The sequence below is a fragment of the Strix uralensis genome, chromosome 1, assembly GCF_047716275.1.
Source record: "Strix uralensis isolate ZFMK-TIS-50842 chromosome 1, bStrUra1, whole genome shotgun sequence".
Taxonomy (NCBI): Eukaryota; Metazoa; Chordata; class Aves; order Strigiformes; family Strigidae; genus Strix; species Strix uralensis.
The window spans coordinates 21,447,792-21,463,948 of record NC_133972.1 but is presented as its reverse complement, the minus strand read 5'-3'; the positions used below and the strand labels follow the sequence as shown (position 1 = coordinate 21,463,948).

General features: G+C 42.9%; 1 protein-coding gene across 1 annotated transcript in view; it reads left to right on the top strand.

Moving 5' to 3' along the window:
* The first annotated feature begins 4,260 nt into the window (after positions 1 to 4,260).
* TMC2 (transmembrane channel like 2) overlaps positions 4,261 to 16,157 on the top strand; it is a 32,584-nt gene continuing 20,687 nt past the window's right edge. Inside the window, exons 1-8 of the mRNA XM_074874242.1 lie at positions 4,261 to 4,306; positions 4,620 to 4,667; positions 6,531 to 6,861; positions 7,579 to 7,728; positions 9,886 to 9,976; positions 10,900 to 10,981; positions 11,278 to 11,384; positions 13,134 to 13,232. Of these exons, the coding sequence (XP_074730343.1) occupies positions 4,261 to 4,306; positions 4,620 to 4,667; positions 6,531 to 6,861; positions 7,579 to 7,728; positions 9,886 to 9,976; positions 10,900 to 10,981; positions 11,278 to 11,384; positions 13,134 to 13,232 (954 nt within the window). The remainder of the gene's footprint in view (positions 4,307 to 4,619; positions 4,668 to 6,530; positions 6,862 to 7,578; positions 7,729 to 9,885; positions 9,977 to 10,899; positions 10,982 to 11,277; positions 11,385 to 13,133; positions 13,233 to 16,157) is intronic.

The window sequence follows — 16,157 nt, the reverse complement described above, 5'->3', positions numbered from 1 at the left end:
AACAGATCCAAGTCAGTGTTGGGAAGTGATCTCTAACTTTTAATTGTCTGTCTCGGATATATCATTAAAGTTGGCTCTGGCAATTTCCAGGTTTTAGGCCCTTACCAAAATATCCACACACAGGTCAGGTATTATTGTTATTACTGAAAAACCTTCTCAAGTAAAGATTACTTATAGATGAGATGAATATTGAATAAATGTAATCCATGGATTAATTAGCTAAAGTCCTATGTTAATCAGAAAGCAAGAAAGGGAGAAACACTAGCTCATTAAGCATTTAGAAGCATGTTGTATGTGCTTCCAGGATTCAGTTACCCTCTCTCCATAATACAACTGCTTTTTATTTAACACTTGGAGGTGTGTGAGATGTCCAACATCCTCGTATGTTAAAACTCAAAACTGTCAAATTGTATAGCATTAGTCACCAGTGTGAGGAGAGACAAATTAAATAGTACAGGACAAAAAAATTAGCACTACAACTCCATAAATTGCTCACACTCTGCGTATGAAGTCTGACATTTACATAAGTAATAGCTGGATTTGTGGTTGTGCATTACTTATTCATACCTTGTGTGGAATAACTCAGAGGTAAAAGACTAATCCATTAATCTCCCCGATCCATAATCCTAAGAAATCATAAACCCTGCAAGACACGTTATCCTCTTAGGAAAATCAGGCTCATGAGCTGAGGACGGCAGCATGCGTGGTACTGAAGAATGGCAGCCATCATACAGCTGTGCAAGCTCAGGTCAGCCCTACACAGAGCCGTTTTGGGATCTGTCATCTGTTTGATGCACACACACAGACACGGGAAGTGCCTCGTCTGAGACCTCTCTCACAGCACATGAGATGTCTTGTTGTTCTCCCAGGCCTGCCATGCTTGGGGCTTGTTGCAATGGTTCTGTATATATGTTTCCTTTAATGAAGCACCTTCTTCCATCAAAGAAAGATGGGTGTCAAAAGGACATGAAACGAAGTACATTTTTCTGACTTCAAATTCAACATTTTGTAGAATATGCCACCTTAAGGTTTTTTTCCTCATAAATAATTCAGTGTTGCATATAAACAACTATATCTTTTTTTCTTTAAACTTTCTTTTTTTGACCAACACTCTTCAGTGTCCATGCACTACAAATGCAGTATCACACAGGCAAAAACAGCACAGAGGTATACCAAGGTCTCCACCAGTCTGATTCTGGGGGGAAATTACACATCTCTAAGCGCTTACCAAAAAATAAGACAAACAAGGCTGGCAAGTCTGTGGTTTGGCCTAAACATGCTGCATTTTTTCTTGGTCTCAGCTTGCATGACAACATTTTGTTGCACTGAACCCCATTCCTGTAGGCTCCCCGGGTTCACCTGTCCAGCCTGTCTTCTGCATCACACCCTCTGGCATTGCCTGGTCCACCTCAAAAGTGATGGTGGCTCTGCATCTCCCCCCGAGGACATGTGCCACAAGGGACAAAGACCCTGAGGTTTCTAATCATGCCTGTGTGGCTGCACATCAGCCACAGGTGAACCATCACTTCCAGAGGAGGAAGACAGCATCACCTAGGGTGGGTTATTTATTTTTCTTGAGGCTTTAAGGCAAAGGGAGCAGCAGATCATATGCAAAGGAGTTTGTTGTACCACAGGCTGAGTCTGAAAGGTAATGTAGGAATTTCTCCTTAAAGGTAAGCACTTGGGCAGCCACTTTAATATCCATCTTCACTAGGAAATAATTGCTAGCCATTATGCACCTCCCTCCCCTCCATGGAATCCAATAAAGTTGGAAGTGTGAAAGATAATGATCCCTACCTATGCAAGGGTAAAATACTGCCATCCAGCCTGTAAGAGTGCAGTTTTGTTACAGTCAATCTAACTACGTTTGACAGTGTATGTACAGGAGAGCAAAGCAACATCCTTACAGAGCTTACTGCAAATATGTTCAGCTACTAAACAGCTGGACCAATATGCTGCCTCACGAGCACTGTACAAAACAGCTATCGTTCCTGCTCTGTCCCATACACTGGGACCCCTCAGCTATCACCCCCTCCTATGGTGCAGGCTGATCTCATCTGCCTGTGTGACAAGGGCTGCCCAGGGCCCCTGTGACTGCCATAAAAACATCACACCTTGCTACCACCACTGTGAAAAGATTATAAAATCAAAGGACAGGCATTCTGACTAGAAGCAGGAGACAGAGGTAATACCCACCCACACATTTTGGTAGTAAAATGAATTTGAAGTCCCCATTGTTTTTCAAAATCATGTGCTCAGTACCTATGGGTATGCGAAGTGGCACAAGCAGGTCTGGTTGACCTGCAGCTGCCCCAGCTCCAGCGCAGATAATGAGTGAATTACTGACCATGTGGCGAGGTAGAAGCCAGGACACTCAATTCTGGAAATGAGATGCCTACATCAGCATACCTGAGCATGCAAAAAGCATCTGAGTTTGCCTTGATGGACAAGAAGGGTGCCATGAGGCAGAAGGAGTGCCAGCACTGAGCATGGTATTGTGAGGGTGTGTCGGGCACCCACACCCCTTTTGCCTCTTACCACCTGATTCTCCAGAAACCTGGCTTTCATTTAACAAGGAAAATGAAGTCCCTAGATCCTCTGTTTAGGAAAGAGATGCTTAGGGCTGAGGCTTGAGGCAACTGAAGTAGCTTGCAGAAAATCCATTCCAGTAGCCTCCAGCAACTGTGAATTGCTCCGTTTTGCCTGGAGCAGTATTAATGCAATGAACTAGTGATCACAGTTGAATCAACTTTTCAACCTACCACATTGACACATAGGGTTATAGGTGAAACTTGTTGACTAGGAAGACCTTCAAAAACCTCTACCGCTGTCTTCAGCCCCAGTCAAACCCACTGGTGTTGGGAACACACAGTGAAAATGCCTGGTGTAATGAACTTGTAGGGTTAGAGCTGTTAATAATGTATGGACATATAACATACATTATGTATTTAGCTCAGGCAAGCTGAGGTAAAGTCAAAGGCATGTCAAACAATCCATGGGATTGGACTTAAAATACTTGAAAGGTGCCTTTGGACCAAAGTTCAGCGAGAAAAAAGCAGCAGAGAGCCTCCTGTTCAGGCTGGCACCTCCCCCAGATCAGGAGTCACCTGCAAGAGTCACTGGTGGCAGCAGCCTCAGGTTGATCTCCACAACATTCCTCTCTTTTGGGAGGGAAAGGGGGAAGTAACACTGTCCCTGTCAAGACCTGGAAAAAAGTTTTTGTGTACTGTCACCACATCGGGTCCCCCAAGGGACACCTGCACGAGCCAGGGGTCTGCAGCAGATTTCAGAGACTGCGTGAGGGTAAGCTTTCCTCTTGGGAAACCGTTCCTGCGCAATCAGCATACCTGCAGGAGAAACCCTGTGCTGGGGACGCACGAGTTCGCTGAGGAAGCTACAGCTGGGGCAAATGCTGCAGGTTCTACACAGGAAATGGCTCAGACAAACCTATTCTTGGCTCATCGAAAGACTGCAAGCTGCAGAGTGCAATACAATACTTTGCGGTACTAAAGGACCTTCCGAATGAGGGTCTCGCATTAATTAATTAAGCCTTAGAGCACCTAGAAGGAAAATCTATCCTATTTTACCAGCAAGTGCAATGAGTATGCAGAGGTCATACAGAATAGAGGAGCAAAGGAAAGAGAGATCCTGGTGTCTTGACTCCTGACTCCTTGCTGCATCTATTAGCTCATGAGTCCCCTACAAAGAACACGCATGGAGGACAAAAGGTGACCCACAGCCATGCCCCAAGGGGCACCAACTGAGAGTTTTAATAAGGTGCAGGAGAATGACTAACAGGGTTACACAGATTGACGCAGGTCAGTAAAGAATATGGCATTAAGAAAATTGATCCTTTCAAAGCCTCCAGCCACATGCTTATGTCAGAACCAGACGTGACTTGTGTCTGTTTCATACGATACCACCAAGTATCCACCAAAGGGCTTTCCTTCATGTTTAAATAATGAAATGCAATGTAATGCCGACAGGTGCTTTTTTCACAGGGAGAAGGGAGCAGAAGGGAAAGTGTTTGGGTGGGCTGAGGCAGAGTCCAGGTCTTCCTTGCCTCTCCCACCCCTCCCTGCCCTCCCCTGCACACATGGCTCACAAGCAAGAGGTCACCGATGGCTGGACATGCCCATCTGTCTGCAATGCCAAGGAGACAAGCACATGGGCACTGGAAGAGAGAGTAACCCGTATATGAGTGGGGTGTTCTGCGCAGCATAGAAGCTACGGTGTCTGTGCAAAAGACGGGAGGCTGTCATGGGGAAGAAAAAGAAATGTGCTTTACAGGTCATCATGGAAGATGGTTGGTATCACTATGAGATCATTTCAGTTTGGATGCTGCCAAATACTTGACAAAATGTCTCGGGACTTTCCAAGCACACCATTTTGTGTCTCTCAAATATCATGCAATTTCAATTTGCTCATGTAGGAAACTTTTGCCAATCTGCCAAACTAAAGCAAATATTAAGAGCATCACTGTAGGAAAAGAAGATAATGTATAATCAATAAGGGATATTCTGCCAAGCTCAGCTGGTCCTGAAGGGCTAGCTGTGTAAAGTATTGTGTGTGTAAATCCCAGTAACAAATGCAATTAATCTTTGTTCTTTGTTTTGCAGTTGGAATAGAGATTGATGGACAAGTTGAAAGTGACGCAGAGAGTGAAGGTAATGTAGAGATTAAAAAATTCGGTCTTGTTTGAAATACAAGAAGTGATACCTTTTCTTGTTCTCTCCTGCTTGTTACTTGCTCAACAACACAAACTGTTTCATGAGCTATTTGTAAGCACGCAGATTTTTCCCTTGAGGTTTGACTTATAATAGTGATATGTAAACCACTGTTCTTAAGCAGTCTGTCCCCTTTCAACCACGCTTCTAGAGTGGGAGGCTGTTGGAGCCCACGTCCTTTGGCAGTTATCCCTAGTAAACCAGGCATTCCGATAAAGCACGACTGTCTGCAGGGCTAAGACTGCTTTGCACCACACCACGGTCCTGCTTGCCCTCCCTGCAATGCTTGTTTAGACCATAACACACTGGTATCTTAATTAATCATGGCCATGAAAAGATAAAAATTAAAATGGATTGAAGACAGACTGATGGTTTTAAGGAAAATCAGGAAGAGCCAGTAACAGGATTAAAAACATCTTTAATCTTTTATGTATAGTAAATAAAGAGAAATAGCTCAGTGGTAGGATTATAACACTAAATAAAAAGAGATAGTTAAGAGGTAAAATCATAACTGCACTGGATAGGTGATACGAATGTAGACGCTCCTGCAAAACTGGTTCACAACCATGTCTGTGCAATCCATAAAATATGAGAAAGTAATTAACAAATGACTAGGATTTTTTTTTTTTTAAATCATAGCCACCTTTTCCATACAGGCAACCAAGGCAATAAGATAAAAGTAACAAACGAATGCTCCACATTTAACCTAATATTTGATAGGTTGAAAATGAAAAGCATGAGAGTTGGATGCCCAAAATGAACATTTTCCCAAAGAGGGTAGGTGGTCCTTTGACCTAGATCACTAACTGAAATTCAGCTGAGATAGACCATTACATGGTAACTGAAACCTATCTAATGGATCCTGAGAAACTAGTTGAAAGCTCCTTCTCATTCCCAGTGACAAGTGTCACAATCACCACCTACTAATTTTTAACCACTAGCAAGCAAAAACTATTTTCATCAAAAATGCAAATACTCAAATTCTCTTTGCTTCTATTTTCCTCACCTTTTAGGCTGCTCATTTTTCACTCTGGATCCCATTCCAGCACAACTTCCTTCTTACATTACAATTTCTCCAACTCTGGGGGAAAAAAAAAAAAAAAATCAATGCCAAAATGATAAATCTTTTGTTTGTTGCTTGAACACTTTATTTTCATGAGCCAGAAATTTTGGAATCCTTCAAACTGGAAGCATTTCTGACTTCTGGACAAAAGAGGTTTTTAGCTTGCAATGCCAATAAGAATGAAATTAGCATCAGAGACTATCTGGGTTTTTTCTTCTCTGGATATAGACCTTCCTATATAAAAGAAAACTCAGAAAAACAAAGCCATGTGCTGCCTAAGCTGTACCTTTTCTCTCTATAAACAGAAGACCTCCATCTCCAGCCTTAAAGTAAACATCCTGCAAGGACATTGCACCAACAAGTAAACTACATACTATATAACCAACTACAATTTCTGTTTCCATTGCTCTGGTGTGTTTACAGATTGGGAAGATATCTGTCTGTGCTCTCTGATGGATGGACTTTTTCATTTGTAACTAATTCCTGGTTTTCTTATGGTCACATATAAGTTACTGATGTGCTAAAATGAGCCGTACTATCTTAAATGGGAGTTGCATAACCAAAGAGTTGGATGTGGCTCTTGGATGGGGCATAATGCAAAACCCACCAAGGTCAATGGGCATCTGCTCATTGACTTGGCTAGGGTTTGCATCAGGCATTCTGGCTGCCCGCACTTTTCTGATGAATCCTTACTTTGCCAGCATGGATTTCCCACGGTACTTGTTTTTTTTCCCTTGCAGAAGAAGTAAAGGACAAGACACCTAAGAAACATCCCCGCAGGAAAACCGGCAGAGCAAGCAGGCTTGAAAGGAAGAAGCAAGAGAAAGACAAAGAAGAAGATGAGAGCAAAGAGGAAGACAGTTGTAGCCAACAAAACAGAGCTTCTAGGAAAAAAAACTACCAACAAAAAAACAGTGATGGAAAAAAAGCAGGAGAGGAAGGAAGCCGACAGAGAGAGAGAGGCAAAAAGGCTCCTACCAAAGATCAAAAGGAGTCAGAAAACAAAGAAAAGAAAACAAACAAGAAAGAAAAGGAAGGGGACGACAAACAGAAGACAGACAGGAAAAACAGGTAATTAAACAATCCCTGAGTAAGGTGCCTCATGTCAGACCAGCAGCGGTATCCACATGCCAGTGGCATATGGGTCAGAACTGAAAAACCAATAAACTGCGAACAAGTTACTGCTCTCCCAAAAGAGATACAGCAGTGGAAACCAGTAGTGTAAAACTGTTTCCAAAGTCTTCTATCGTTATCATTTCTCAGCCAGGATCAGATCCATGCATGTAGTGGAGTCCTAGTGCCTACAGCTGGGGGTAGAACAGCACTCTTAAACTAGATACTTTGAGCAACTTAGATCTGGGCACATTTTTTGGTTAGTGTATGGAAACATTCAGGTTAAAATGGATCTCTCACGTTTTCAAATCTGTTCTAAATCTTGTTTGGCCCAACCCTCCACTTCTCTCCCTATCTTCCTTTTCCTTCTGAAGATGTGAAAAACATTTCTCCAGAGCCAGCTGTAGCCCTCGGCAATGCTTCTGTAGCTAAAGTGTGGTCCAAAGCACAACGTCAGGCGAGTTATGGGGAGGTGCAATTGCCTCTTCGTTAACCTGGCTGGAAGCAGCCTTGCCCTGAGTGCATCGCACTGAGCCAGGGAAGGGTGAGGCAGTGTGCCCACATCAGAGCGGGATCCTGGGGGGCCAGCAGCACTGTGCCCACCCCAAGCAAGACCTTCCCTCTAAGTCCTACAAGTTTTTCCATTTTGTACACTTTAATTTGTGTCTCTCCCAGTACTACTTCTTCGTCCAACTCATCCGACGAGGAGTCGTTGTCAGAGGAAGAGCTCGCAATGCTGATGGAGCAGGTGGAGCAAAAGAAAAAACTGATTTCCACGATGAGGAACAAGCCCTGGAGGATGATGAAGAAGCTCTCAGTGCTCAGGTACCTATCACACCGGGAACCCCCACCCCTGGGGTCCTTGCTGACTGTCCGATGCACTTTGTCTTTCTTAAAAATTACATATTTGCTGCTGCTACTGTAACACCCCAGTCTCAGAAAAAGCAACCAGCAGAGCCTGTCCAGCCTGTCTGGGTTTAAATGATCAGAGTTAAAATGTGGAATTTGATTTTCAGCCTCTGTAACCAAAGAACGGACAAGGTGCAAATCTGTTCAACTGATACCCATGGCCAGGTCATTCTACCCTTGTATTTAAAACCAAATGACACACTACTGTCAGACTACTTGTTAAAGCAAACTCAGTGCCCTGGTTTTCTTATTCATGTCCATTGTCAGACAGAAATCAGAGCAGCAAAGTGCCATGTTACTTCACACTCCTGAGATGGGACTGCTCAGGAAAAATGCTGTATTGTTTGAAAAGGTTTATGGAACGAAGAGAATATTGCCACCCAGCCTACACTGAATGTGGGAACAACTCAGGGAGTTGCAGAGACCCCTTAGTGCAAGGCAATGAGGGGCAGTGGGGCAGGGCAGACAAGGGAAATCAAAACCCACAGGTCAACAGGCAATGGCTCATAACAAACCATTCCCGTGTCAAGGCAATGATTCAAATCACAGCTCTATTGGTTGAAAATCCTCTGAAACCCGTTTCTACCAGAAGAGCTTTCAAAATAGTGTTGCAAGGCATGCCACAGCCCCACGGGGAGTGGTGATGTTCCTGCTCCATGTTTGCCGAGAGGCTGCTCAGAGCTTCAGTGACCAGGCTGTGAAGGCTGGCAGTAACCATGTGTCTCTGATTCTCTCTTTTACACCCTGAAGGCCAAGACCTGCTATATCTTCCATTAAAATGAGGAGCCTTGAACAGTGCCAATTATTTCTAAAAATCTGGGTAAAGATCTATACAGGGAAACTGTATTAAAGCAGCTTTTCTATCTCACAGGCATGCTACAAGCCTGAGCTCATTACAAATATAATCTTATGACCCTAAAAGTCCAAAGTTCTGCAAGAAAGGAAAAAAAAAGGCAAAGGAGTATTATTTCTGACATATTTTCCCTTTGGTGTAGGATCCTGGCTAAAATTCTGCCTAGCATCATATTTGATAATGTACCTCCATCCTTGCACCTTATCCCTGAACCATGGCAATCATTACCACCTGCTAATGAACCTAAACAAAATTGTTACATTGCTTGTGCAGGGGTCTCCAGAGCCATACATTCATTAGTTATTTCAGCTGCACAAACTCAACCCTGAGACAAGAAATGATTAGCCCCATTGCACAGATGAGGAATGTGAAACACAAAGAGAGTGAAAAAATATGTTCAAGACTTAGAAATCTCACTTTAGGTTGCAAATAAAGTCACAGGTGATTATCCCAAGGCTATGGGCTGAACTAACCAACTGTTTCTACCAAGTAGAAGTCTGTCTTTCCCATAGGTTTAGGATTACAAAGGATCTCCCAACCCCTGAAATTTAATCTCTTCTCATGAGGTATTAGCAACACCAATATATGATACAATTTCATTCACAAACTCAGCATATTCTGACAGCATCTACCTAGGTTCTGTTCTCTGTATTTCCCTTAGAAATCCTATTCTAAAACTAATCTCAATTTGCAGCTTGATTTTATTCCTAACTAGCATGCACTCATTTCTCTGGTGCTGAGATTATCCTGTTGGGCCAGCTGCACTTCTTTGATATTTATCGAGGGAGGTGTTCATGGAGGGAAATTCTGTATCCTCTTGCTTGGCGTTTGTTTCACTGAACGATGTTATTTTCTTCTTGACCAATGCACAAGGAGAGAGAAGTTATAGCAGGCATGCCAGGGTGGTAGCGAGAGGAACAGGTGGGGTTTTGGTCTACACTTAGGGAGAAGTGTTGAACAAGACTTGGGACACACATCTGCATGAACATGAGTGCTCTGGGGACCTGTTAGCTAGCTGTGCGTGTGTGTGCGAGCTCTACATGGCACAGCAACACCACCAGCAGATAGCATCCAGAAACCCACAGGCAGTGCGTGGTGTGGAGAGAGACCAAAGCCCCACCTTTGCACGAGTGCGGCTGCTTTCCCACTGTGCAGGCAGAGGTGAAAAGCTAAAGACCCCTTTGCTGTTTCAATAACCTGCTTATTTATTTTCCAATTAGGGAGGCACAAGCTTTTGTAGAAAAGTTTGAAGGAGCTCTGGGAAAAGGGAAGGGCAAAAAGTTGTACGCGTATAAGATGATGATGGCAAAGGTAAGTGCTGCAATGATGTCAGGGAAAAGCTTGGATACCTGGTTTTGCATTCAGCATATTTTTGGTAGAGTTTATTAACTTCTGTTTGGCAAAAGAGACACCAGGAAATCAGAACAAAACTTCCTGCCCACATTCAAAAAAATATTAGCCAGCTTCAAATCTATGACTATTACAGAAAGAACAGGAGAAAATTTCCCCCCACCTGAAACTCATTGCAACCTTCCCTGAAGCAAGGGAGTCTTTGCAGGAGCAGGGAAAACCACAGCTTTCTGGCTGCAATCTCCAAAACCTTGATCTGTGAGACAGGGTACCCTAAAGGGGAGAGAGGCCATGCCAACCTCTTGCACTGCCCTGTAGACTCCTGTAAAATTTCATCTTCCCTGGTAGTGAGAAGATAACAGGGAGAATGATGACTGTGCTTTAAAACTGAAGTTGGTAGTCAAATTGCATGTTGTCATGGAGATTATACTGAGAAGTGAAAAATGGAGCCAGACCTGAGATGATGAAACCAATGGAAGTTTAGCCACTGGTCTGATGAGAAAGTATTCAAAAGCTCAGTATTTTATCAAATTAAATTTTGTTTTAAATAGTGTTGGCTCTGCATCAATTCTTTCAATCCAGACCTAGGTCTGAATTTGCCACCCCAATATTATATGGTAAACTCACAGCACAACTTCAGCTTTCCAAAAGCTTAGGAAAGTTAAAACTCAGATACTGAATGTTAACACTTGGTGGTGGGGGGCTTTTGGATTGAAGGTAGTGTCTGAAATAGTCTGAAAGATCAGACCCAGACCAGAGTTTCTGCTTTGGACTTTACACCCGCTCCTAGTAACGTTACCAAAGCCTGACATCAGAAAGCCCTGCAGACAAACCAGCTTCCCACTTCTCACCTCTCTACTCACTGCAATGTTGTCTTGTTTCAGAAATGGGTGAAATTTAAGAGAGACTTTGACAATTTTAAAACCCAGTGCATACCCTGGGAGATGAAGATAAAAGAAGTGGAGAGTAAGTGAAAGTTGATGTGCGGTGGCAGTGAGACATTTTGTAAGAGAGCTTTGCCTTCATCCAAACAATGCTCCAGCTCCCTGGTCCCCAGTCTCCTCTCGCCCTGGGCACTGATGCCAAACGAGGAGCACGCACCCCAGGCAGATCTGGACTTTGCTGTCTCCACCAGTGGTGGGGACTGTCAGAAGGGCCTTAGGCAACATGCTGGGGAGACATGAGGGTAAAGGCGTCCAGGTCTTGCTGAGGACAGTTTAACCCTCCTAAACTCCTAACCATGAAGTGTCTTCTGGTTTAAGGTCACTTTGGCTCCTCAGTCGCTTCCTACTTCATATTTCTGCGGTGGATGTACGGAGTAAATCTTGTCCTTTTTGGTTTAATATTTGGACTGGTTATAATTCCAGAGGTAAGTGTTTAATTCTTCTTTCAGTAACATCTTGCCCGTTGCTTTACATGAGTATGAGATTGATAGCACAAGTGTCTTATAAAAGGAAGTGCTTTAGAAAGCACTTTTAGAAAAATTAAATATATAAGGATGGTTATTTACAAAGACCAACTTACAAGGCTGTTACTGACACAGGATTAAAAGTCAGACTGAAATCAGGAGCCCTAAAATGTTGTGAAAGATCCTGCCCATCCAGCAGATAAACCAGGAGCTCAAAAACCTAATCTAAGGCTAGTTTTACATTTTGACTAAAGTGAAAAATATGACCTATGACTCCTAGGTACAAGCTCAAGTCCATAAGAGCCATAAGAAATGGACTGTGCTCTAAAAGTGATTAAGAACGCCCCCCTTTCAAGCCCTCCAAGGGACATGGCTCTGGGGCGGCAGGCACAGCACTGCCCCGCAGGAGAAGCCCTCGAGGGAAGGAACAATTTCCCAGCACCCTGCCAACTAACATTTGTTTGGGAAATATCCCTTTTCTGTACTCTTAATTCAGATGATTCACAAGGAAGAGTTTTATTTTTAGTTTTTCTATTTCTCACTGTTCTTGGAGAAGGAAAAGGATCTCATAGCCAACTTTATATGATTGTTTATTGAAGAATTTTTTAATGTAGCCATTACAGCTCCAGCTAAATTAGTCAGTGCAGTCTTTAAAGGCTGTGCAATCTGCAGACAGTGGCATCTGTTCTGTTCAATGCAGATTTTTATGGAGCAAAAATGCAGCACAGAGTCTCTCCTGAGGACCGTGCTTTTGTGCTCCTTAATGTGGTTGCTCACACTATTGAAAGTAAAAGCTGTTTCCTCCCAGGATGAAGAAACATAACCATTAGCACTGAACAATATAAGTGTATTTTGTAAGGAGCTATGCATATGGTAGAAGACTAAACAGCTTTCATCTTTAAAGTATGCATACTGTTACTCATTGACTGCTGAGCTGTTACGATATGGAGAGTAGCTGGGCAATAAACATTTAATCATAAACTATCTTGAAATTAATTAGATAGCCCTTAAAAATAAGTGATATGCTAGGACCTTTCTAGGCTATTAATGCTAATGAGATATTTTCGTATATGCACCAGTCATAGTCTGGCTGTAAATACATTATTAACTCTCCATAGCCCTTGACGTTCTCTGGACTTCAATAGCTACTGGACTTGCTGCAAGACCTGCTTTGCGTGGTGCCATGAGGAGAGGCTGTGCCATGAAAACTGTTCTTTGCCTGATTTTGCCCTATGTTTTTGCCCAAACCTAACTGCCCTTCACCTCACCTTGAGATCATTTTTCAATTCAAGACTATATAATTCAAAATACACTGCAAGCTCAACCCAGCGCTCTTGACTTCTCTCAGAGGAGGAGTCCTGCATAAATAGATAAAGCTAATCCCCTTATTGCATTAGACCCATGAAGTTCAAGCAAAGAACTTCTTGCTAAACTAAAGACATTTAAACTGGAGCTGTTCATTGAGGGATACAGTTCCTTGGCAAAATATTTCCTGTACAATGGATGTTACCAGTGAAAGGGACGTTATTTGGGTGAAATTAATTCTAAATATTTTAAACTGCTGCTCTGGTATCAAGAAATATGTATTAAAATCAACAAAATGGAAAACCAACCAAAAGCAAACTAAAAGGGACTTGTTAAGAAAAAAATGGCAAAGAACTGTACAGTGTGTTAAGCCATACATGCATCACTGTTATTAATGTTCACCAGATCCTGATGGGAATGCCATACGGGAGCATGCCAAGGAAAACTGTACCCCGGGCCGAACAAGCAACAGCTATGGATTTTTCAGTTCTTTGGGATTTTGAGGTAAGCACAGGAGTGTTAATCATAAGAGATCAGTTGAATACCTCCTAAAACCCTTCAGAAGTTAGCAGCACTACAGGGATGAATTTATTCCAAGATAAACTAGCAATACATCTGTTTCTTCCAGGAGATGAAGACACCTGCTGCCACAAAATCTCTGTGGATCTCCAGAGATTTCTGGCCAGAACAGCATGTGCACATGCAGGCACCTGCATATGGATATGAACCACTTCCATTACAAATGTGCTGGCTGGCGTATGTCACGTGTGTGTGTGTATATACACACAAAACCACACAGACATATATTTCTTGGGTTTTCAGGAACAAAGCAGATGCACTTCACATCCCAACACAGTTGGCTGACACCACACAGAATGTGTCTGAGGTCAAAATAAAATCCACTAAAAGTGAAGTTTTCAGTTCCTCACTGAAAGAAGTTAAACAGATTTAGGAACCCCATGTCCTTTTATCTACACAGTATTTTTATTCATGAAGCACAAGAAGCCAAAGTTAGGTTTTTCTATGTGCATTAGTAGAAGCAGGTGACTACATAAACCGCCCAGTGATGAGCTTGGTGCAACTCACTTAAACCACATTTACAGAGTTGCCTCGTGAGCTCAGGCAAAAAAAAAAAAAAAGAGATCCTTTTTCAAAGGAAAAAACACCCAAGGAATACATTTCTGCTGTATTTTAAGTCTACATAAAACAATCTATAGAAATTTATATCATCTCACATTCACAATGTAGAGTTTTATTCTGACAAAACCAAAAAATTTTGTGTGCACAAGAGCCATTTTACTTCCAAATAGAAAGGCAACCAGCAGGCAGGTGAAATGCGAGAGCGGCTCCAAAGCAGGCAGCCAGAAGGAGAGTTGAAGCCGTGGACCCCCTTTGCGGGCAGGGAGCACCTTGCCATACCACTCAACTTGCTTGTAGCCTTGGGAAGGGAATAGTTCCCCATGTCCCTGCATCCCTATTCCCCTGAAATACTTATATGAGCCTGAAGCTGGGAACAAAGTTTAGGAGTTGCACCCAAAGGGAAAGCCCAAGTTTCCAGCCGCCCACAAGCACTTGGCTGAAAGCCCAACTCACACACACACACACACAGTTACTCTTTGCCTTTGAAGATTTAGGCCAAAGGGATTAAGTGTTGTTAGGGGATAGCCCAAAAGAGGAAAAGATGTGTGCAGAGGGTCAAGAGATTCTGCTGTGGCAAATACCTTGGGATCTGACTTTCAAAGCTGCTACTTCTGGAAATATTTTTTAAATGCTTGTTGGCACTGGCCTACATATTACAAGCGTGGGATCCAGTCCTTCTGTAATAAACCCCATCACAATTTCCTTAGCTAAAAAACCACAACAACTACTGTAATGTAAACCAGATTATTTAAATTAATTTATTGATAAGGCTCCAAATACTGGTGTGTCCAGGAACCTGACAGGCCCAGACCTTCATTCACCACCCATTTTCTGCTGAAGATCAGCAGAGATTTTAGCTCATGCTCTCCTAGCACTTTCACCTACTTGCCAGAATCTGAAATTCAGAGGTGAATTAGTGACATTTTGAATAACATTGCACTGAATGAAAAGCTCATTTGAATACAACACTGTAAAAATACAAGAAGCTGCATTTAAACTCATTCATCCAGGAAAAAAAACAACATGCCAAAACAAACAGAAAAAGCCCTGCAGGAGTGTTGCTGAACTGCAACTGCTGATTTTGTCTGGGAGACCATAAACTATACAAATATGAGTAAGGAAATTGCTCTTGGATGAGGCTGTAACATTGCGTGAAAGGCTGGCTACCATGACCTGCCATTCTCCTGCCTGTGGCTTGGTACATACCTCTACATTCCCCTGCTATCATCAAGGCCTTGATCCTCTGAATCTCTCTGCCATAAGGGTCCCCATCCAGAACCTATTCCCTTGCTGCTTAACACCAGGGAGAAATCACGCAAGCTTGAGAAGCAATCTCCAGCTGTGGGGCAACAATGTACACCTATACCCTCCGCAGCCAGGTGTCAAATTAAGCCCTTCACAGAAGCTTGCCCTTTGAAAATTGATAGGTGCTTATTCCAGCATGTTCCACATGAGAGGTGCAATGGGGAAACCTATTTCAGAGCAGGAATAAAATGAAGAGTCAATACTGTGATCCTGAAAAACACATTTCAAGATAGAGGAGCCGGGGAAATGTATGCTTTGGCAGCAAGGAGGTCACATCATGGATTTCTAGAGAGGTAGAAAGGAATAAATCTCACTTGGACACCCGACACCATGTCTCACAAATGGGGTTTAAAGAACATACTGGATGATGTGAGCAGAGAAACTCATTTTTTAGTCCCCACCATTTGATGAATCACAAAGACAAAGGTTTGGGATTACAACCTGAGAAAAAAACTTCACTAGCACCTTCTAGGAACATTATATTTTACGAGGCTTTTTTCATTACATCTCCCCAGCACATGTTATACATAACACGCTACAAGCCCCAAGCAGCCGTGCTGTGGTGTGCCAGCCACAGGCTTGCTGCATTTCCCCAAGTGGCTCAGCAGCACTGGCAGAAACATGTGCAGAGTTGTCCTGCACCTATGGCACTGCTCAGTGCTGGGCAAACATGCAGCTAGCGATACCAAAGCTTTATATCAGGAATGAAACACCTAGCGCTTTGGGGGAGCTTCATCTAATTGATTAAATGAAGGTTGTCAAACATTGGAAGAGACACCCAGAAAGGTTGTGGGATCTCCATCCTTGGAGATTTTCAAAACTCAGCTGGATGTGGCCCTGTGCCACAGCACTTAGTTTTGAAATTTGCTCTGCTTTGAGCAGAGGGCTTGACTAGATGACCTCCAGAGATCCCCTCCCATGTAAATTGTTCAATGTCTCTAAACAAGACCCATTAAACAGCCTCTGATAGGAGCTTCAAGTCAT